The following is a 22488-nucleotide window of genomic DNA, read 5'->3' as shown; positions in this document are numbered from 1 at the left end:
CTAGTTGCAAGAAACAGCTGCCGCAGCCATCTCTCGCTCTCTCAGCGGCACGCTCATATTGCCCAGGCCCTACTGTTTGGCCCGCTTGCTCGCCCGGCTGAGCAGCCGCTTTCCCTCGCTTGCGCTGCGTGCTCCTCCCTGGCAGAAGCAAGCGGAGGCTGCTGCTACTGCTCCTTCGGTGAGAGGGAGCCGTCTACCCGCAGCAGCCTCTCCGAGAAGCAGCAGCAGTTCACAGGCGCTGCGAGAGAGGCACGCGCCTGCCTTCTCCCCACTGCTCGCCTGGCCCAGCTTCTCTCGCCAGTTGCATCACCCGCCTCGCCCCCCCCCAAGAAGGCGGAGGCTTCTGACTCCTCGCATTCCAAAGCGAGGGGAGAAGAGGAGGAGGAGGCCAAAAGCCGGCGAAACACGCAAAGGAAGACGGGAAAAGGTTTTACATCCGGGAACCTTGGGCGACAGGCCCTCCGACAAAATGGCGGCCCGGAACTGAACCCCGGAAAAAAGGGGGTGGGTGGGAGATATTGCAGGGGGGAGGGGACGAGCAACTGCTGCCATCAGCACCGGCGACCGAAGCCTTGCTGGCCGCTGCAGAGACGCGCCGCTCCCGCCCCTCTGGGAATCGCTCGCCTTGAGGCGCTGCCGTCCTCCTCCTCCTCCTCCTCCTCCTCCCTCAGGCAGGTGGGTAGGAAGGCTTGGCTGCAGTTCCGCCTCAGGGAAGGAAACTCGGTGGCTAGTTAATGGGGAAGGCCCTGCGCACCGCACGCCTTGGCCTGGGGTGTTATAACGGGTCCTTCGCTGCCACGGCAAGAACGTCGCTGCCTCCCTGGCGTGGTGAGCGTCTCACCTCTTTCCTCCCCCCGCATTCCTCCGTCTCCGTACAGCTTCTCTCAGGCAGGTTTCTGGCCTTTTGGGTGTCGTGGGCGTTCCTTGTTAGACCATCCGTCCCATTCAACCTTAGACACCCGCTTGCAGCCACCTTATTTATTTCCTGCTCTCCATCCGTTCCCCACTTTTTCATGCCGTGCTGACGAGAAGTAAGTGCAACGTCTTAACGAAGTAGCTGTTCTCTTTTATTTCTCCATTTGGTATTTTGTTTTCCTGTCAGATCTCTCTATCTTGCTGACTGGTTTTTAAAAAAATGATAATTAAAGAAGGGTAGTAGTTAACATTCTCCAAGGGCAGATCAAAATTGTTTGGAAACCTGCCTACTATTTCTCCACAGCCAGATCTGTATTATAATTTTTTTTATGTTTCATCTTACTGCTTGGAATAATGATTAGATGAGAATGAATGTCTGTTCAAAGTATAACACCAATGTGAATCTGAGATTAATCTGCAAGATCAAATCACTTAACATATCTAACTGATATGATGCTGATAGCCTTTTCTTTTTCTGGTTTACAGTACTGTATAGTACTTTGCTTAGGTGCAAGTTTGAGTTGAACTGATCTATAGTCATAAATAGCCTAATTGTGAAGAAAAACCTGCAGTTGGAGTTTTTTTCTCTTTAAACCACAGCTGCACTTCAAAGTATTTTGGTATTGATTGTCATTATTAAATATGAGGTGCTTAACATTCTGCTGTATGCTATACAAATAATAAAGCAGGCAAACCTTTGCCTAGATGGCTTACTATATTGAGCCCAGGGTGGAGAGAGGGAATATTGTAAACAAAAAACACAGAACCTCAGATATATAAATTTTACTTAAGGAGGGGAGGAATGAAAATATGATTGTGCTTTATTTTCTTTTGTTTTAAAAGTGTGCCTCAATGTGGTGTTTTTGAGACAGAATGATTGTAGGTATTAACAGTTATAAAAGTTAGCTGTGTCTTTTGTCCTCATAGTTTATAGCATGGGTAGGCAAACTAAGGCCCAGGGGCCGGATGTGGCCCAATCGCCTTCTAAATCCAGCCCCCGGATGGTCTGGGAATCAGCATGTTTTTACATGAGTAGAATGTTTCCTTTTATTTAAAATGCATCTCTGGGTTATTTGTGAGGCATAGGAATTTTTTAATATTCCAACACCTCCAAATATAGTCTGGCCCCCCACAAGATCTGAGGGACAATGGACCGGCCCCCTGCTGAAAAGGTTTGCTAACCCCTGGTTTATAGTATTGCATTGGCATTCATGAGCTATTGGACTTTTGCTTCATTGTTATAGGTCTCCCAACAGCTTGATCTTACACATGTTTATTCAAGTTTAATTTATTTAAATTGGGCGTACTCCCAAGTGTGTTTGTGATCTAAGGTAGTGGTTCCCAAACTTGTTATCTCCTGGACCACCTGAAAATTGCTGGATGTCTTGGCTGACCACTTAATGATTTTCTATTTGTTTAGCAATTGTAATGTGCTGTGCTAGATACTGAAGTATTTCTTTAAAATTATATGGAATTCAAATTTTAATACAATAACTTGGCGCTCAGGACTCGATAAGTGGAATCAGCAAATACTGCATCTCCCATCCTTCCATTCTACCTGCGAGAATGTTCAGTTTGCAGAGCAGCAGCTTCCTTTAATCAACACATTTCCATTAGAGAAGCCTTTTCATTTGTAACATGGCAGGTCTGAATCCAGCTCTTTGTGAATTAAAACATGACTAGTGATGGACGCGGGTGGCGCTGTGTGTTAAACCACAGAAGGTTGACAGTTCAAATGCCCGCGACGGGGTGAGCTCCCGTTGCTTGGTCCCTGCTCCTACCAACCTAGCAGTTCGAAAGCACATCAGAGTGCAAGTAGATAAATAGGTACCGCTCCGGTGGGAAGGTAAAAGGCGTTTCCGTGCGCTGCTCTGGTTCGCCAGAAGCAGCTTAGTCATGCTGGCCGCATGCCCTGGAAGCTGTCTGCGGACAAACGCCAGCTCCCTCAGCCAATAAAGCAAGATGAGTGCCACAACCCCAGAGTTGTCTGCGACTGGACCTCATGGTCAGGGGTCCTTTTACCTTTACCTTTAGTGATATTTAGCAGGAAGAGAAAAATAGTTTTAAACTTTAATATATTGAAAGAAAACAGAATGGACACAAGCCAATTCCTATCAGCTTTAAAAAAATAAGTTAATACAACATGTAATATTTTAGTGCACATATAGTGTTGAGCATTTCTAGTTGATTCCTATTCAAAGAGGTATTTTCATATTGGCCATCCCAGTAGGATTTCCTTCTTTCTTTATTACAGGTGTGGCTCCCACATTCTTACACTACTGCATTTGTACTATGCTTCAAAAGCAAATTGCAGTGTAGCTGATACTTTGGTGGGTTTTTTAAGCCCACACCTCATTTGAAATGTGGAACGAAATGTGCCATTGGTAAACTGTGGACAAAAACTTTAGAAGCTGTTCTTTTTTCCGTTGAGGACTGTTCAGGCTCATTGAAATCAAAGTTTGATTTTCCATTGACTTAAGTGGGAAGTAGATCATTTTGTTGAAAATGCAGACTTTAAGTAGGTAGTCCTTTTTAAAAGGTGAGTGGATAGTACTACAGGTCTTTGCCTCTTGTGTACCTACTATCTTTGCAGTATTTTAACTGGATTGATGGCCTATGTTCTTAGCACTACCTTGAACATCCTTCATTGAAAGCAAATATATAGGACGACATCCAGTGATGTCCGCCTGATTGTGCAGCAGATTTCTGTGTATGCCATGGGACTCCCCTTCCTTTGCTCCCTTAGCTACCCTGAATGCCCTTCAAATCTCCAAAGGGCTCTTTAACCCCAGAGGTGACTAGGGGGACAGAGGATAGGGCAGCTATTGGGAGGTGGGGCCAGGTACATCGAGATGGAACTAAAGATAGGGGAAATACTACAGTTTTGTGAGACACACTTATTTTAGGGTAAACCTCATTGAACAAAGTGGGACTTCTGAGTAAGATTGTGTTAGTAATCTTGACTATGTCCTACTTCAGAAATATAATTAGTCATTACATAGTGACACTACATCATACCTATAGAGGAACCAGCAAAATGTTACCTTCAGGAACAGTTATTTTACCACATGCAGCTCAATCCAATGCATGATTACTTATTGAATGGAATATGACTGGCTCCCAAAGTAGTGTATATTGAATTGCATTCCTGTGCCTTTGACAGTAGCTTAACATGCTGAAAGTAAACAGGTGAAGCTCTTCATAACATGGCTATATCAATTGTGGGGAAAGAAGTTTCCATCCAGTGTACTTAGAAGTGGCCTTATTCCTAAGTGCATTGGAGTACAGCCTTCATAGAAACCCTGCTTTTCATATCAGGCTACTGCTAAACTGACGGAAGCAGGAAAATAAAGTTGGTAATCCTGCTGCTAGTCTAGAAAGATGCCTTGGGGGACAAGTAGAATTACCATCTTTTCCGCACTGGATTATTGTGCCTTTACAGCTGCAAGGAGAAGCAGATTTTCAGTAGCTGTAACTTACCTAGGAATGGAAAATCCAGTTTTGGAGCCTGATCTGGGTATCAAAATGAACTTTCATTAAATTTGCAATAGGAATAAAAGTTTCAAGTATCCATTTCACTGAGGATTGGTGAGGCTCAGAGACCAATAACATACTTGTCCATTTCAGAGAGTGTAAAACTCAACAAAGCAGTTGCAAAAGCCTATTGTAGAGCAGAGAAAATGGTAGTTATGTTGTGTTTTATAAATCCAGATGTGCACCAGATGAGTTAGCTTCACTTAAAAATTTCAGAGGGGAAAAATGGACTACTGCTGCTGAAAGTAAACCTCCAACAAAGCTTTTCCAAAAGTGCATTTCAGGGACACCCCACCCCCATTTTAAAAGCAGTTTTAAATGTTTCTTTCTCCACAAACTAGACATACGTTTAATTTTCTCCGACAGAAAAGACTTCTTGCAAAAAGAGGTCTGAATTTTTTTGCATAATAGTCTTGGACTTGGTTAGTTTGTTTTGAGAGTCTGCAGACAATGCCAGCAGAATCCCTAGTCTTTGACAGCACACAGAACACTTATGTTGGGTGAGTTATACATGCATATCTCTGAAGTTGTGTCTTCTTTATAGAGTCTCTCCATGCCTGCTTCCCTCAATTCAGTCTAGGTAATAAAGAATAAAGCATTTTGCTAAAGCTGTCAGATCAAATCATTTGGAAACAAACATGTAAATAAAACTCTGGCAGCAATCCTATGCACGCTTAATTGAGAGTAAAAGCAAATGATCCCAGCAGGAGTTATTTTTTACTAAGCATGCATAGGATTTTGCTGTTGGCAGGAAAACAACAATTGGAAAATGTTATAACAATGACATTTATTTATTTAGGTTGGCTGACCTAGGTTTGAATGAATGGTTATCCTCCTGGAATCAAGGTCAACCGTCAATTTTGAAGTTGCCATCCAACTTGTTGAGTATATTGAAGGTGATTCTTCGTTAGAGGTCATACAGTTTCATGAAGAGAAGTGAGAAGCCAGAAGGTTATAGACAAATGAGGCCTAAAACTTTTCCTGCCAGTAATTACACTGGTAGCAGCCGGCAAATGTTGCAAGAAATACGAGAAAGCCTTAGAAATTTGCCTAAGCCCTCTGAAGCTGCAAAAGTTGAGCAAAATGTGGGTAAAATATCAACTGATGATCCCAGACAGGGTCGAAATCCCCCTAAATTTGTGACCTACCATAAAGCATTACAAGAAATTCGGAATTCTCTGCTTCCCTTTGCAAATGAAACAAGTTCTTCAACAAGAGGAACATCAGAAGTTAATCGGCAGATGTTACAAGATCTACAAGCTGCTGGATTTGATGAGGTAAAATAACAAATTTAAGTGGTTACTTATATTAATGATAGTGCAAAAGCCATATGAAATCACTGTGAATGTTTTGCTTGTAATTTGTTATTGGGGACTCAGTGTTGCTGGTAATATTTTGCTGCTTCCTATGCACATTCCTAGTATAAGCTTAATGTTCCTGTCTACAATTCAGTCCAAAATACAGTGCATAACTTTGGCTTTCTAGTTAGTTCTATTGGTTTTCAAAAGGATTTGTTTTTATTTATTGATTGTGGTTCAGGTCTTTTCCACAAGCATTTCAGATTGCTAGCAACCTCTTACTTGATTAAAGTTAATACCATAAGTAATGTTAATGAGATGATTATTTTATACACTGTTGCTCTTTTTGTGTTTTCTATTTCTTGTATTTTATTATTTTTGGGATTTCATTAGTGCATAAAATTCAAGTGCTTTAGATGTTGCAACAAATCAGCCCAAGTACCCAACTCTTTCAGTGTAACTTGTATACTTTTAAGATGCATCTTGTTTTTGAGGCTGCATTCCTGACATGCTTACCAGAGGAAGTCTCTTTCCCATATTTCTCTCTTCTCTGGAGTCTGTCAATCATCTGCTGTGGATCATTTTCTCTTTATCTCTTTCCTCACAATCCTGTTATTTTGTTTTATGCTGAACCTACAGCTTCACTTCTATATTTATTTCCATTTCTGATAACTCTGCTTGAGTTTTTGCTATTTCTGGCTAGATGTGTTTCCATTCGCTTTCTCTTAAAGTTTCCCAAACTGGGCTATTGGTCTTTTCTACTTCTCTACGTACACTATATTTTCTTTTACTTTGCATCATTCTTCTCTTTTATGTTAAAGTTGTTTTTGATTCCTCTCTTTATTCAAGCTGTTTCAAAAAATTGTTCAAACATTAATATAACTAAGATGTATTTTTTGTTGTCTTCTTCCACTGCCAAGGCACTGGTGTAGTATTAATTATTAATTTATAGCTTTATACCTTTCCTCTTCTCAGCTTCCTCTGGTCTCTTCCACCCTTTTAACTCTGCTGCTAATTTAGTTCATTTTGGCCACTGTATTTGTTGTTGTTTCAATTGCCTTCATTGGGTTCCTTATCAGAGACAGTTTAACCTGTCACTTCCTTTTCTTAAACCTCTTCTTTATGGACACCATCTTATCTATCTTTTATTTGTCTTCTCATAGTCTTCACCTCTTGCTTTACTTCCTCTCACACCCAGTGCTTTTTTGTTGCCACTGGTGAAAGGAATATATAATGAGCTAGGGAGTAGGAATTTCAAGGGAAAGTGGCAAGATATCCCCTTGCAGCTATTTCTGCTGCCTGCAACATACATCACTGAATCGAGAAACTTACTGCATGATGTAAGGGAGAGTTTTCCCTCTGTTTTCTTTCCCACTCCCTTGCAGCTGGGAAGCATCCCTTTGTCTGGGTGGCAGGAATGGATTTGGTGGATAAATATATCCTCAGTTGGGTTGCTGCTCCTGTTTATTCCAGAAAGTGGAGCTATTGAAATCGGGCACAACTACCCTTTAAAGAAGAGCACCTTCCCTCAGTCTTCTGACGCGTCAGGAGACAGCTCAGACATTAGCTCTTTACCTTTCCCCCTTCACTCTCTTTTTTTGTCTGCCTTGAGTTTTTCTTTAAGACCACTCTCTTATGTATTCTAAAGAGAGAGAAAGAAGCAGCTCAGTGTGCTTTTGAGCCCACCCTGCCATCAGTCTAATCCCCACACTCACTCTTTCCTCCTAATCCCGCATCACACTTTCTCCCACACTGCTAATCCTCAACCTTAAAATACATTGTACCAGGAAGAATAAATGTTAAATTCTAATAGAGCTCGGGGAAAGTTTGCCTCAAGTTTAATAGCTAATTGTACAACACTATGCACTAAGAAGCCTAAGGCTACAATCCTGTACCTGCATATTGAAAGTAAGCCAAATTGAATTTAATGGAACTTACTTCTGAATAGGATAGTATTGCATTTTCAACTTCACAGTGTTATCAGTATTGGAGTTAGATAAAATGTCATTTAAAAGTCTTAAGCAGTGACAAAAAAAGAAGCACCAAGCTACAGAGAGAGATAGAATATAGTAAGGCACTTCCGTGCATAAGAAAAAGGACAGATTGTGAAGGATGCATCAGCCTTTGCAAGAGAGTTGATAATAACTTAAACTGTAAGTTCAATCATATACTGTACAGAAGTGGACTCATTGTGTCCATTGGGGCTTACTCCCAGAAAAGGATTGCAGTCTTAGAATTCTTACAATATATTGAATTTTTATTTAGTCTTTGAGCGTTCAATTATATTCTCCATGGAAAAGTATATAAGAAGCCCTGCCATCTGGAACGTGTAATTTGGAGGGAGATACCAGCAGGAGGGGGTTTATACATCCACATGATTTGCATAATTAGCAAATACTTTGCATAATATGCAAATTAGGCCACATTTGGGGAACTGAAATCTTGATCTTAATCTAGTCATCATCATGATGCATTAAAGGTTTGAATGTGTTCCTTCAACCCTTTTTTGTTGTGAGTTATTGGAGGTTTTATTTTAAACCCTTTCTCCTCCCACTCCCCAAATAGGATATGGTTGTACAAGCTCTAAGACAAACCAACAGCCGCAGTATAGAAGCAGCAATTGAATTCATAAGTAAAATGAGCTACCAAGATTCTCGGCGAGAACAAATGGCAGCGGCAGCAGCTAGACCTGTTAACGCTGGCACAAAACCACCAGGTAGGTGTAAAGAAAAAAAGGTAAAGTACCGCTGGATGGTTAAGTCCAGTCAAAGGCGACTATGGGGTGCGGCGCTCATCTTGCTTCAGGCCAAGGGAGCCGGCGTTTGTCCACAGACAGCTTTCTGGATAATGTGGCTAGCATGACTAAACAATTTCTAATATATGGCCTTGGAAACAAGAAATGAAATTGGCCACTTCCGCCATGATTGGAAATCTTGTGGCAGAGGACAGAGAGATAAGTTCAACATCCAAACAATAAAGACAAGACTTTTTAAAAAGTAGCATTTTCATTTATATATGCTATAAAATTTTATGTTCAGTGTTACACAGTGTTACAGCAAACTACTGCAGCTCAATTAATTTTGTGTATTCAGTTCATTTTGACACCGGGTTGGATGGAGAGGGTGTTATTTAACTTCTGAAGTGGATATTTAATTAAAGGCCTGTTGAAACAGGGTCCGTGTGTCTTTTTGCTATTGCTTTCATTCTAACTCAATACACCAGGAAGCCCCAGGGAAGTATATTGAGAATGCTTCCTCATCTCATCTGGCTAGCTCCAGCCCCATTTCTCTCCCACCTTTGAGTTGGCATCTGGAAAACTGGGTATAGCCAGAGAAAGACAATACATAGAGATCTGGACCAAGTTTTACAGCAATGGGTCACTTAACATATTATATTCCAATGTGCATAACTAACCCTTTTTTTAAAAAACGAAAAGCTGCCGCAGGAAAGGAGTGTTCAGAGTGAAAGAGGGAGGGATGCTTAGTCCATTCTCCACCTGCCATGTCTGTGCTGAAAATCAAATGCCTCCTTCCCCCAGAGACTTTTTTGTGGAGTTCCACAAGTTTCTTTGTCCTATCATACTCAGAAATTAACCAGAAAAGAGAGAAAAGCCTCTTGAGCATAGGAATAATTTAGTGCAAATAAATAACTGAATAGAAAAAATAGTGCCCTCCTGTTGCTGCTTTCCTTTTGGGGAAAAAATCTGTTTGGGCTCAGTTACATGCAGTTGTTTGTAATATGTAGTTACACAAAATATCCATTTCACAGAAGAAACACCTGTGATGTTTCGAGTCCTCCCCACCCCAGACAGGTCTCTTAATTCCAAATAAGAAATAAAACAAACGAAGTAGGCAATACCCCCTAAAAAAAAAAAGGACAATGCCTCCCAACAAAACAACCAAGAGAGGGAAAATAAACTTAACTTTTAAAAATAAAAAATTGGTTGGGGAAAGCATGCCTGAGGGTATAAACCCTTTAGGATATTCCAGTCTTTTTCTGTGCATATATTTGAATTAATTCATGCCCCTTATTCCTAGAAGTAAGTTCTTTTAAATTAATGTTTTTAAACTCAAATGAATCATTCATATTGTTTTTTCAAAGTTATATTTGAACTTTGCTTCTGTTTCCATGAAACATCACATTTATTAATCCTGTGAAATTCCTGTTCTGAAATAACAGTGCACTGTGTAATAAAAAGCATACTGCTGTTTTCTTTTTAAAACAAATAGGGGGAGTGCAGCAGTCAGTCAACCGCAGGCAGAGCTGGAAAGGTTCTAAAGAATCCTTGGTGCCTCAGAGACATGGTCCTGCATTGGTAGATGGCCTGGCATTTCATTCCGAGAATCCCATTTCTCAGCCTGATGGAGGAAGACCCTTGTCTGGCTCTGGAATAACAGGATTTGCTCAGGCTCATCCTGGTAATGGACAAAGAGCAAATCCCCCACCTCCACCTCAAGTAAGGAGTGTAACCCCTCCTCCTCCACCTCCCAGGGGAACAACTCCACCTCCCAGAGGAACAACTCCACCTCCTCCTTCCTGGGAAACAAATTCTCAGACAAAACGGTATTCTGGTAGCATGGAATATATGATCTCTCGCATTTCTCCAGTGCCACCAGGGGCATGGCAAGATGGCTATCCTCCGCAACCTATAAATCCATCATCGATGAATCCTTCCACACAGGGACAAAGAGGTATTAGTTCTGTTCCTGTTGGCAGGCAACCAATCATCATGCAAAGTTCAGTTAACAATAAATTTAGTTTTTCATCTGGAAGGGCTGGAATGCAAAATGGCAATTGTCAGACTGATTATATTGTTCATCAGAATATTGTGCCTGGTAACTCAGCGAATCGTCAACCACCACCGCCTTACCCCATGTCTCCGGCAAGCCAGCAAAGCCCCACACCTTTGCAAATGCAAGCAGGAGGCTCTGCAGCCCCATCATATCCTAATGGGAACATCCCTCAGTCTATGATGGTTCCAAACAGAAACAGCCATAATATGGAGCTGTACAATATAAATGTTCCTGGAATCCCAACATCCTGGCCCCAATCGTCCTCTGGGCACGAAATTCCAACTTGGCAACCGAATATTCCAGTAAGGTCAAATTCCTTCAATAACCCTCTTGGAAGCAGACAAAGCCATGCTACCAATTCACAGACTTCTGCCACCACAGTAACTGCTGTTACTCCAGCTCCTATACAGCAGCCAGTAAAAAGCATGCGTGTACTGAAACCAGAGTTGCAAACTGCCTTAGCTCCTACTCACCCTTCTTGGATGTCACAACCAATGCAGGCTGTCCAACCCATCTCCTTTTCTGAGGGACCATGTACAAATATGGCAGTCCTGTCACCTGCGCCAGAGGCTCCAACATATCAAGGTCCACCACCACCTTACCCAAAGCATTTATTACACCCAAATCCACCTGTCACTCCTTACGAGTCTGTTGCAAAGCCTGGCAAAGAGGATCAGCCCAGTTTCCCTAAAGAAGAAGAAAGTGAAAAGAATGAGAACAGCGAGGGAATGGATAGAGAAAAGAAGCAAATAACAACTTCACCAGTCCCTGTTAGGAAAAACAAGAGAGATGAAGAAAGAAGGGAGTCCCGCATTCAGAGCTATTCTCCTCAGGCTTTTAAGTTCTTTATGGAGCAGCATGTCGAAAACATACTGAAATCTCACCAGCAGCGACTCCATCGTAAGAAACAACTGGAAAATGAAATGATGCGGGTAAAGCCTTTTAATTATTTAATTCCTATTTCCGTGTTGCTTCTGTGTGGAATGTTTTTCAAGCCTTCTGATTGTATCATTGTGTCAAATCTCTGAGGTGAACTAGGCTGACCTCCAGTGATTTACTCATGGCCAAACACTCTGAATCTGAGATCTTTCATACCCAAATGCCAGGAGCAGCTGGTGTGATGGGTTAGAACTGTGGAGCCATCTTCTTGGCAGCACCAGTGCTGCAGCTTACCAGGGCAGTGCTTGGGTGGAGCATCAGCAAGGTTGGGGCTCCATGAATGCCCCAATGGGAGTACCAGATTGACTTTTTGACACTCCAGTCCAATGACATCCAGGTAAGCTGCAGCAGAGTTGGTTTCTGAAGGACAAGTCTGTGGCTCTAGCGTACCACATCAGCCATTACTGTTAGATGCAATACTATCATTTGCCACAGCCCCCCAAAATTCATACTTAGATAATTGTTGAATCTGAGTTGCTTCCCTTATATGTATTATATTATGCAACAGTATCAAGGTAGATGTGTTGGGTATTTTGTGTCTAGGAAGAAAAGTTATAAAAAATTGTTTCTGAAGTAATGTTGCATGAGCAAAATATACTTAAGCTCCTGCAAGGAGTTGTTTCAGGTTTTTTGGTCATTTTCATAGCAGGCGTTTGTGACATATGCTACTAACTTACCTCTTCCATGTGCACAGTTGATGATAGTCTAGCTCTGTAGGAATGCAGCATTTATACATTTACTCTCTTTTGAAAACTATAAATAAATAATTAAATATTATACCTAGCAGATAAATGGCTTTGATCCAGAGTTGCTGTTTGACTACCAGAAATGACTCTGAGCCTAAGATCCAAACCTGTATCTGTACAATCTCAAATTCAGTTCCAGAATATATTTGCAGAATTTATACTTTCACCTTCAATTAAAGTCCCAGGGCAGCATTTCCAGGATACTGTTTTGTCCTATGGATTTTTGTTGTTCACTCTGTTTCTCTCTTTACTGTAGTAGTGGTAGAATTCAGCCTCAGACCACAGGTGTTGTTACATATCTCTTTATGTAAGCAGTAAGCATCAAGTTCTGATGTGAGATGTAGCAATTAGCTTTGTCCAAGCAATTGGCTTTGTTTCAAGCACAAGAGAATTCTAATAAGAATGGCTTAAAGATCCTAATGCAGACTTCTTCAACCTCGGCCCTCCAGATATTTTTTGACCTACAACTCCCATGATCCCTAGCTAGCAGGACCAATCGTCCAGGATGATGGGAATTGTAGTCTCAAAACATCTGGAGCTGCCGAGGTTGAGGAAGCCTGTCCTAATGGAAGGAATCTCATTTGCAGGGGGGAAACCCTGAAAAATCGAAAGCTCTTCTAACAATCAGCAATAATGCTGCTCTGGTCAGGGTATCAGGCTGGAATCACAGGAGAGCTTGAAGCTCTCTAGCCATTGTCTATACCTTTGTAGGAAAGGCCTACCTTACTTTTTGAAAACAGGGTTCTTGGTCAAAAAAAGAACCTTTCTCCTTATGTCTGCTGAAGCCAAGTTGGTGCATTCAAGAAACTATAAAAGGAATGCATGCAATCAGGAAGCACTGGAAAATGGGTAGAAACAAGTGATCTAAAAATGCAGTATGCCGACTTTCAACTTTATTGCTCAGAAGAGAAACAAATTGTTGATGCCATGAGAGTTGGGAATGGGGAAGTCGGAAACTTATTTATATGTGCCCAACCAAGGATATACACAAGTGTAGTCAGAAGCAGGCAGCTTCCCTAGGAATGTGCCAAAGAGATTAAGTATTATTTTCCCCAAACTCTAGCAACACTGATTCTGCTAGGACCATTACTTCTAAATCTGAGCTTTGTAGCTATTTTTTGTGGCAGACATGGGCCTAGAAGTAAGTGACTCAGTAGACTGAGAGATTTAATAAATCCTGTGATGAATACAGGCTAACAAGATATAAGGGTTTTCCTTAATCTTGCTAATTTTATGTTAAGCTATTTGATGGAATGTAAAAGGCCTCTTTGAAAGAAAACAACAACTGTATACGCTCCAAAATTATGTGACGTAGGAAGGAACTGTTTTAATCAGTTGTGAGTTCTTTTGATTTGTTACAGACAGATATATTTTGACAAAGCAGTGGAATTGCCTTTATTACCTGTGTTAAAAATAAGCATTGGAATTTCAGTTGCATGTTATTAATTTCTAGTTTACACTTTCACTGGAATCAAGGGTGAACCACCTTTCTCTGCTTCTGTGACATTCTTTAGAAGTGCAGTTTTGTTTTCAAAAAATATCCCTGTTAAATTGTATCTTTATGTAATAGTAAGCTAACTGATGTGTAAATCAAATTCCAGTTCTTGTTTTTTCTACATGTTCATTCTTAGTCTCTTTCCTTTTCACTTTCACTAACAGCTGATTTAACTATTAAGGTGTTGGAACCTTTCCTGACATCTCTACCCTTCGTTACTGGGTAGGCAAGTAATATTTTGGAGACAAGTGTTGCATTTACAGAATAGCATGGACTCTTTCTTAGGGACCCTGCATGCTTACTTGCATTTGAATTAAGCATGTATTCTTTCACCGTACTTGAATGTATTTATATCAGATTACTAATCTTCCTTTTCCTGTTTTATAAAATTATTTATGGTCTGCAGTAGCACAGGGATAATGATACAATTATACTTTTGTATTTTACTTAATTCTATATACTTAAAAGTGGCTGGTTTATTTAGTACTTTCATTACTTATTTTGCCAGACACTTATTTGTATAACTTTCCACCCTCCTTTTCTTCTAAAGATTGTGTTCAACACAATTATAAATTGAGTCCTTTAACAGTGAAGGGTAGAAAGTCACATGGGAAGAAATAGTGCAGTTTCTTTAGTAAGATTTGAATCCTGACAGGAGAAGACTACTTTTCTTGTCATGTAAATAGAAGAAATGTGAATGAGATCTAGCTTTAGTTGACTATTAAGAACATTTCTATGAAGGAAAGTAGTCATAGCCATCCTGTCCCCCAAACTCTTAGCAGTAACAGAATGTTGTGTTCAGCTTGCCTATTTTCATCAGTCAAGACCCTCATCAAACCAATTGTCCTTAAATCCTGAGCCTCATTGTGCATGGCTCTTAGTGTATGGCTTTGTTATAATCACTCCTTTTAACCATCCCTGAATACTACATTTTGTGTCATATTTGTTCTGAAGTGTTTTCATTGACTCCTAACATATTGCAATACAGAAATTAAAACAATAAAAAATCGAGGCATTCTTCCCTATTTAAGGACTGGTGCTTTGCTTGTCCTAAACCTGAGTTTGTAGACATTTTCCATGAGCAATTCTTCATTTTTTTTCACTTGTCAAATTTCATATTTGTTGCATAGGTTGGGTTATCCCAAGAAGCCCAGGATCAAATGAGGAAAATGTTATGCCAAAAGGAATCTAACTACATCCGTCTGAAACGGGCAAAAATGGATAAATCAATGTTTGTTAAGATTAAGACCCTTGGAATTGGGGCATTTGGAGAGGTGTGCTTAGCAAGAAAGGTGGATACAAATGCCTTATATGCAACAAAAACTCTACGTAAAAAGGATGTGTTACTTCGGAATCAGGTTGCTCATGTTAAAGCTGAACGGGATATTCTTGCAGAAGCTGATAATGAGTGGGTAGTTCGTTTGTACTATTCATTCCAAGATAAAGACAATTTATACTTCGTTATGGACTATATTCCAGGAGGAGATATGATGAGTCTGTTAATTCGAATGGGGGTCTTCCCAGAAAATATGGCCCGGTTCTACATAGCAGAACTGATCTGCGCAGTTGAAAGTGTCCATAAGATGGGATTCATTCATAGGGACATAAAACCAGATAATATTCTGATTGATCGTGATGGCCACATCAAATTGACTGACTTTGGGCTTTGTACTGGCTTTCGGTGGACACATGATTCCAAATACTACCAGAGTGGTAAGAGAAACGTTTGCAATAATGGCATTTTGTTACTGCATATTAGCATATATAGTAGCAGCGTTTACTTGTATTTACTAGCAGGTTTTTCGCATTGCTGCCTGATGGAGCACCATAACATTTTGTGAAGTCATTATCAAAGCAGAGATAGTCTCAATCACCCATTATATAATATTAGATGTCTTTTGTATAATCTTGTCCCACTTCAAAAAATATTAATGACTATTGTGAAATGACATCATTTAAAATATATTTACAGCAAAGATGAGCAAGATTTTGCTTTCCAGTCACCCCCTTCACAATTGCTTCTATTGGTTTGCAAAATGTTTTCTGTTGCAGGTGACCACCCACGTCAGGACAGCATGGATTTCAGTAATGAATGGGGAGATCCAGCAAGCTGTAGATGTGGAGACAGGTTGAAGCCACTTGAACGTAGAGCAGCACGTCAGCACCAGCGCTGTCTGGCACACTCATTAGTTGGGACACCAAATTATATTGCACCAGAAGTATTGCTGCGGACAGGTAAATGTTTCCTGTTGTTCCTTTCCTTGGCAAAGTAATTTGGTGCTTATTTCTGAAAATGATTACCCAAAAACGCAAACTGGTATAATAAGGAAGCACCGCTATAATACAGGACTGTATACGGTGATACAAATGACAATTTATGGTGCTATATTTTGTAACACAACATAGTGTATCATGTGAAGAACTCTTCATCCTAATAGGGGAAGATTACAGTTATCCAACATTGTATAGATTCCTCTGCTTGTGGTAAAGTACACCTGGATAGAAAAAGCACCTATTTTTAAGGTAGCTTCTCATTTCAACTACAAATGCAAACATGAACAATGAAGGTTTTCCCCTGTTTGGTGAGCCTACCATTTTTTCAAAATGTTTTTATCATACAGGTAACATTGTAATACGACTGTACAGGTAACATTGTAATACGACTGTACTGTGACACTTTATGATCTTAAATTTTGTATTATTGTGCTACGTGTGATAGAGCTCCTGACTTTTAACAGTCCTGCTACATAATAATTAATATGCTGCCTTTCCACAAAACAAATTATGTTCAATAACATTTCAGCAATAATTTATATAAGCATTGAATATAGCAACATTTTTGAAATTGAATCAAGCCAAACTGCATACACATTAAAGTGCCACATGCAAAAGCATCACTAACCATCAGCCCATTTTTAAGACCTGAAAATAAAGCTACATGCAGTAGAAAATTGAAAAACATGATGGAAAAAAATGAAATAAAAAAAATAGCTGGTGTATTCTCAAATTAAATCTAGAATTTTTATTGAAATATTGAATTACTGAGTTTTCTTTTGTTTCAGGATATACACAGCTGTGTGACTGGTGGAGTGTTGGGGTGATTCTCTTTGAAATGCTTGTTGGACAACCTCCCTTCCTGGCACAAACACCATTGGAAACACAGATGAAGGTATCTGAGGAAAATCTACTTTCGAATGTGTTTCAGAAGTGTTTCTTCACTTATTGGTGAGGTTAGGTGTTTTATTACTGAAACAGTCTTCTAATTTTGTTGCACTTGTTTGTGTTTTTAATCTAAAGGTTATCAATTGGAAAACATCACTGCACATTCCACTGCAAGCAAAACTAACGCCAGAGGCATCTGACCTTATTATTAAGCTCTGCCGTGGGCCAGAAGACCGCTTAGGCAAGAATGGTGCAGATGAGATAAAAGCACATCCGTTTTTTAAATCTATTGATTTTTCAAGTGATCTGCGGCAGCAACCTGCTTCCTACATCCCTAAAATTACGCATCCCACAGACACATCAAATTTTGATCCAATTGACCCAGACAAATTATGGAGTGAGGATAAGGAAGGGAATGTAAATGACACACTTAATGGGTGGTATAAAAATGGCAAACATCCTGAACATGCTTTTTATGAATTTACATTTCGAAGGTTTTTTGATGACAATGGTTACCCTTACAGCTATCCCAAGCCTATTGAATATGAATACAGTAATTGTCATAGATTGGAGTCAGAATCAGATGAAGATGAGGAGAGGACCAGAAGAGAGGCCCAAAATCATGATCTAGTTTATATTTAGTGGAGGACTTAAACCATTCTTTGGGATTTCCAAGATGTATGCTACAAGAGAACCTGAAAAACAATTGGAAAGCTGGTTTTCTGCGCACTTGGGGTGGAGAAAAAGGATGCATGATCATTGTTGATCCAGTGGTTTTTCCTGTCTTTCTTTTCTCCCTATCAACACAGAAGTCCTTTTTCAAGCATTCAATTTTTCCAGCATTGTTAAAGAGGAATATAGGAAACAGTAATATTAGGAAAAAATAAATTGTAAAATAAATAGTTACACCTTTGTAAAGTATTCAGATTAGGAAATTGTAATATCTTTAGGAAATTAGATGCTTGTCTATTTGTATATAGACCACATACATTTATTTTCCTCCCATAATTTTTCATTTTTTAAAATTGCCTTAGCTTGACCAAATATCATTAATACCATGTACTTACTAAACTGATAGTTGTTTTTCCTGACTATTTATCAAATTCTCACTCTAGATGAGACTGCAGAGAGTAAACTAGTAGGGATTTTCTGGCACTCTGTGGGGGTTGTGGGTTTGGAACAAAGAAGCGTAGGATTATAACCCGAAACCCATTTAGAAGTAAACTGTTGAGAATGTAGTGGGACTGACTTCTGAGTAAAGATGCATAGGAATGTTTGTGTTTCTTCTGACAATAAATGATGATGTCCACATATTAGTAATTATTTTAATTTTGCTTGATTGTTTTGTGAAGCATTACTGGCTTTGTGGTGCCATAACATAAAATTGAGGCGGGGGGACGTGTGTGTAGAGTGATACTGGCCTATCACAAAATGTCTTTGCTGGTTGATCTCATCCTGCATTAGAAGAAACTGAAAACACTTGAGTTCCTGTGATACATACTTACTATGAATTCTTATCCTACCCCTATAAGAAACGCCATAACCAGGTTCCTTGCATTTCCATTATTACTGTCCTTGTGCTGTATCATTTCAAAACAAAGGGCTTGTTTTGAAACAGGTGGTTCAGTTCCTTACTCCCAAATTCATTAACTACCGGTAATTTGAACTGAACTAGTAATCCTGTTTACTGGGGATTAGGTATAATTTTATCTCTCCAGTAGACTGCTTCTGGGATACCTTTGAAGTTGCAGCTTCTTGTTTCATCATTCCAAGAATAACATGCTAAGTCCTGGTTTCCATGGTACATGTTGGATTGAAGATATTTATTGCTTCCTGCATAGAGGGCACATGCTGCTGTTGCAGGTAACTGTTGTGCCCGCAAAATCTGTTTGTACCTCAGTGATTGTAGAAGGTAAATAGTTCTTCATCCCAGAGCCAGGTATTTTAAACTAGAGGAAAAACGGCAGATCATACAATTTTGCTTGCTTGATTTTTTTAGAAAGCAGTTCCCCCCTGCACAGATTATTCTAAACATCCTGCTCTCTAACACAGAGATGCACAAATAGTTACCCTCTCAAACCCATATGCTAGCCTTTTCACCCTTGAAGAATTAGCAGATTCAACATCCTGTAGTAGTCATACAACTACTTAAGAATATGTATATATCTCTCTGGTTGTGAAAAATAATGTGATGTGCTCTGAAGAATCTCCTTCCCTGACTAGTGCTTATTCTTTTGCAATGAGTTAATTTATTATTTATTATGATTCCCTGCTTTTCCTCTGATAATGACATAAATGGCTCATAAGAATACTCTAGATAATCTTGTGCCTATATAGGAAAACATGGTCAGGGCTGCTTGCTTTCAGCATTAGAACCAGATCTTGTGGCTTTAGACCATTCTCATGCCTGCTTACCTCTTGAGCAATAGGCATGTTTAATATTTCTCTATTAAAAACAGTAATATTCATGGAGTATAGGCTACTGCAAAATGCATATAGATATCTGTTTTCAAGAAAAACAATTGCCCCAACACCTTCATCATTTAACATTCTGGTTTAGAATTTACCTTGTGTGGGTCCTACATATGATGGGTATAAAAAAACCAATTCATACACCCTCCCTTATCTGGTATATAGCTTTTAGTCTTAACTAGACAATCTTTTGAAAAGTTCTGTGGGTGGTCAGATAGTCTTGTCTTGCTCCCCTACACTACAAAACATAAGTTCTGTGTTTGGAGCTGAAGTGTGAATCAGACCTTGGAATGTCTAACTTTAGCATTATATAGGATGCAGTGTACAGTTATTCTAACTTTTGAGATGTGTTTTTTGTAAAAATAAAAAGTCCTATTTTAAAGAGGATTTTGAAGCTTGTCCCTTGTTTATTATTGATAGGAGTTCCAGTTAAACTGGCAAGTTATTGTTTTTTGTCCTGCAATAAAATATAATATATTCCTGGCTAAAGCCAGATAAATTTAAACTGCTATCTACAGTTAAGTACATATGTGAACTTGCTTTCTCAGTTTCAAAACAGAATGTTCTTCATCTAAACTCATAGAGAAAACAGAGAGATCTTATGTATCCCGAGTTCTCAAGTCTAGGAGATGGCCTGTTTTGGAAGGTTACCCTGTCCTAGGAGCAGCAGGTTCATAGCTTAGGGGTTCTGGATTCAACTGAAGTTTCAGGTAGCCTTAGTGGCTATGAGTGCCTTTTTCCAGCTATGCACCATTTTGAAAATAAATGATTTGGTCACTGTATTCCAGACCCTGGCAACTTCCCAATTGGATCATTGCAATGCACTCTCCATTGGTCTGTCCTTAAAGATTACTTAGAAAGCTCAATTGATCAGGATTACTGGCTGGGATTCCATTTTCAATCATATAATCCCTTTTCTTAAGCAGCTGCATTGGTTGTCTGTTCATTTCTGGGCCCAGTTTAAGGTGTTCATGTTGGTGTTTAAAGTAAATGGTGCTTCTGTCACGGTGTTCCGTTGCACCAGAAGTGGTTTAGTCCTGCTGGCCACATGACCCGGAAAGCTGTCTGTGGACAAACGCCAGCTCCCTTGGCCTGAAGCGAGATGAGTGCTGCACCCCATAGTCACCTTTCACTGGACTTAACCATCCAGGGGTCCTTTACTGTTTACCTTTAAAGCCCTAAACTACTTAGTCCTCATATACCTGAAGGACCATCTCCTTCGCTGCAGACCCTCTCAGGTGTTAAGATCGGCAGAGGAGGCCTCTCTTTATAGTTTTGTTGCCCCCAAGAACTTTGGGCAAGGCTTAGAGAGGGTATTCTTGGTGACAGCCCCTAAACTGGAACTCCCACCCCACAGAGGGGTGTCTGGGACCCTCACTACAAAGTTTTCGAAGAATGCCGAAGATACACCTCTTTATCCAGGCCTTTGACACTTGAGATGTATATTTGTAGAACCTACCCTACTTTTGTGATTAAAAAGTTTACAACAAACTACAAAGTTGTAATCTAAATTGTTGTGACCCACCCTGAGACCTTAGGTTGAAGGGCAAGTGATAAATAAAAATTAACCATAATAATAATCCAAATGTAAAGAACATATCAAAAGTTTTAGGTGCACAAATAAGGCCTGTTAAGTTTTCTAAATTTTGCTCATTACTGTTTTCAGCTAAGGAATGATGATGTAACATTCACAAATGTAGACCCCAAATTAATTATTTTAATTAAGTTTGTTAATATTTATATGCAGAGAAATTAGGAATGTGATGTGTGACTCTGCATTTTGGAACATTTTAAAAATAATATTCTGCCTCATTTGTTCCCTACTGTCTATCCAAAACATTCCAACAAATGCTACTTTTTCTTGGGGAAGAAGAGTGCTAAATTAGGATAACTGGTGTTTGTGAGAGTCCTCATATAAACAGAATGTCATGCTTTCCCACTCTTTGTGACTTATACTCTTGGTGGACCTATTCTATATCAGTAGTCAGACTGGATTTATTGTAGCATCAGTTTTTATTAGCAATGTACTTCATCAGTTTGTGTGTCTTTATTGCAAAGTTGTGCCCTTGGAAAAACAGAAGATATGCTCATAAGCAATTGTGATGTTATAGTTGCCTTGTGTCCATGTGTAGATTTTCTCATAATTTTTTCAAAGTAGTCTCTGGTGTGAATTTTGAATATTTTATAGACTGCACAATTTACATTTTTCTTCATGGAAGAAATTCTATTTTTTTAGTTTTGTAGTATTTTCAACAAAAATGTTTGTGACGGGACCGAACAAAAGAGAGAGAAAACATAAACTTGCTCCACACTTGGTTTCTAAATAAACTTTTCAGTTAAAACATTAAAAATGTCATTGCTTTGCTTTTCCACATACACATATGACCTGTATTTATATAAAATGTTCTATAATCATGTAATTGTATTGTAAATATGGTTGTACTATTTGCTTACATTCTTTCCTTGGGCGGGCCCTCTTGCTGATTCTTTTCTACCTTACTCGTAACCAACCCTGCAGAATGTTTGACTAAAACTTTTCTCTCTTTTTTTGGAAACTTAAAAAAAATCTGTTGTTGCAGTATGCAAAGCTGTGATGGAGAACCAGTTTTTTTGGATTTTGTTGATACTGTACGTCTGCTAGAGAATGCAGTGTGAGTGGGTTCATAGATGCTGCTGCTGTTACCCAAAGTACCTGTTAATTTTTGGCTGCAGATCTCCGGTATTTTAAACAAGACATCAGTATTTGCTGTAATGCAGCCAAAGGAAAGCAATGGTATATTTGGGTAAACATCTGATAGTAAAACATTAAAATGCCTTAATATACCCTCTAGTGAAAGGCACTATTCAAGTTTACTTTTATATTGCATTTTGTATATATGCCTTTTGTATTGTAAACACTGCTGGTAAACATTACACTTTTATTAAGAAAATTCTGTAGTGTGAGAGAAGTGCCTTGACGGACAGTGTAACAATCATCTTTACATATTTCTGCATGTAATAACTATTTGGTAATCCATTAAATTCCTTGAGTGTCTTATGGATCTCTTTCCACTTTTTAAATCGGTTTTCTCTAATGTACCATTTGCTGAGGTAATAAAATTTAAATTCAGTGAATAAGCTGCTAATCAAATATA

The 22488-nt window shown here is 39.4% G+C and overlaps 1 protein-coding gene across 6 annotated transcripts; it reads left to right on the top strand.

The window, feature by feature from the left end:
- The first annotated feature begins 353 nt into the window (after positions 1-353).
- On the top strand, positions 354-22395 carry LATS1 (large tumor suppressor kinase 1). Of its 6 annotated transcripts, none has more exons than XM_083733974.1 (9): positions 433-675; positions 879-1031; positions 5249-5726; positions 8313-8463; positions 9977-11472; positions 14851-15433; positions 15773-15955; positions 16783-16889; positions 17018-22395. In XM_083733974.1, exons 3-9 carry the CDS (start codon positions 5376-5378, stop codon positions 17522-17524), a joined length of 3378 nt encoding a protein of 1125 aa, XP_083590100.1. In that variant the 5' UTR covers positions 433-675; positions 879-1031; positions 5249-5375; the 3' UTR covers positions 17525-22395. The 6 variants fall into 6 exon arrangements, 4 of the variants coding, with proteins under 4 accessions (XP_083590099.1, XP_083590100.1, XP_083590098.1 ...); XR_014563051.1 differs by lacking the exon at positions 879-1031 and adding an exon at positions 13885-13942 and having other exon boundaries at positions 446-675; XR_014563052.1 differs by adding an exon at positions 13885-13942 and having other exon boundaries at positions 448-1031; positions 17018-18191.
- The last annotated feature ends 93 nt before the right edge of the window (positions 22396-22488 follow it).

This window comes from Podarcis gaigeae (genome assembly GCF_964106915.1).
Source record: "Podarcis gaigeae genome assembly, chromosome: 3".
Taxonomy (NCBI): domain Eukaryota; kingdom Metazoa; phylum Chordata; class Lepidosauria; order Squamata; family Lacertidae; genus Podarcis; species Podarcis gaigeae.
Note: the sequence above shows the minus strand (reverse complement) of the source record. Positions and strands in the feature narration are given on the sequence as shown.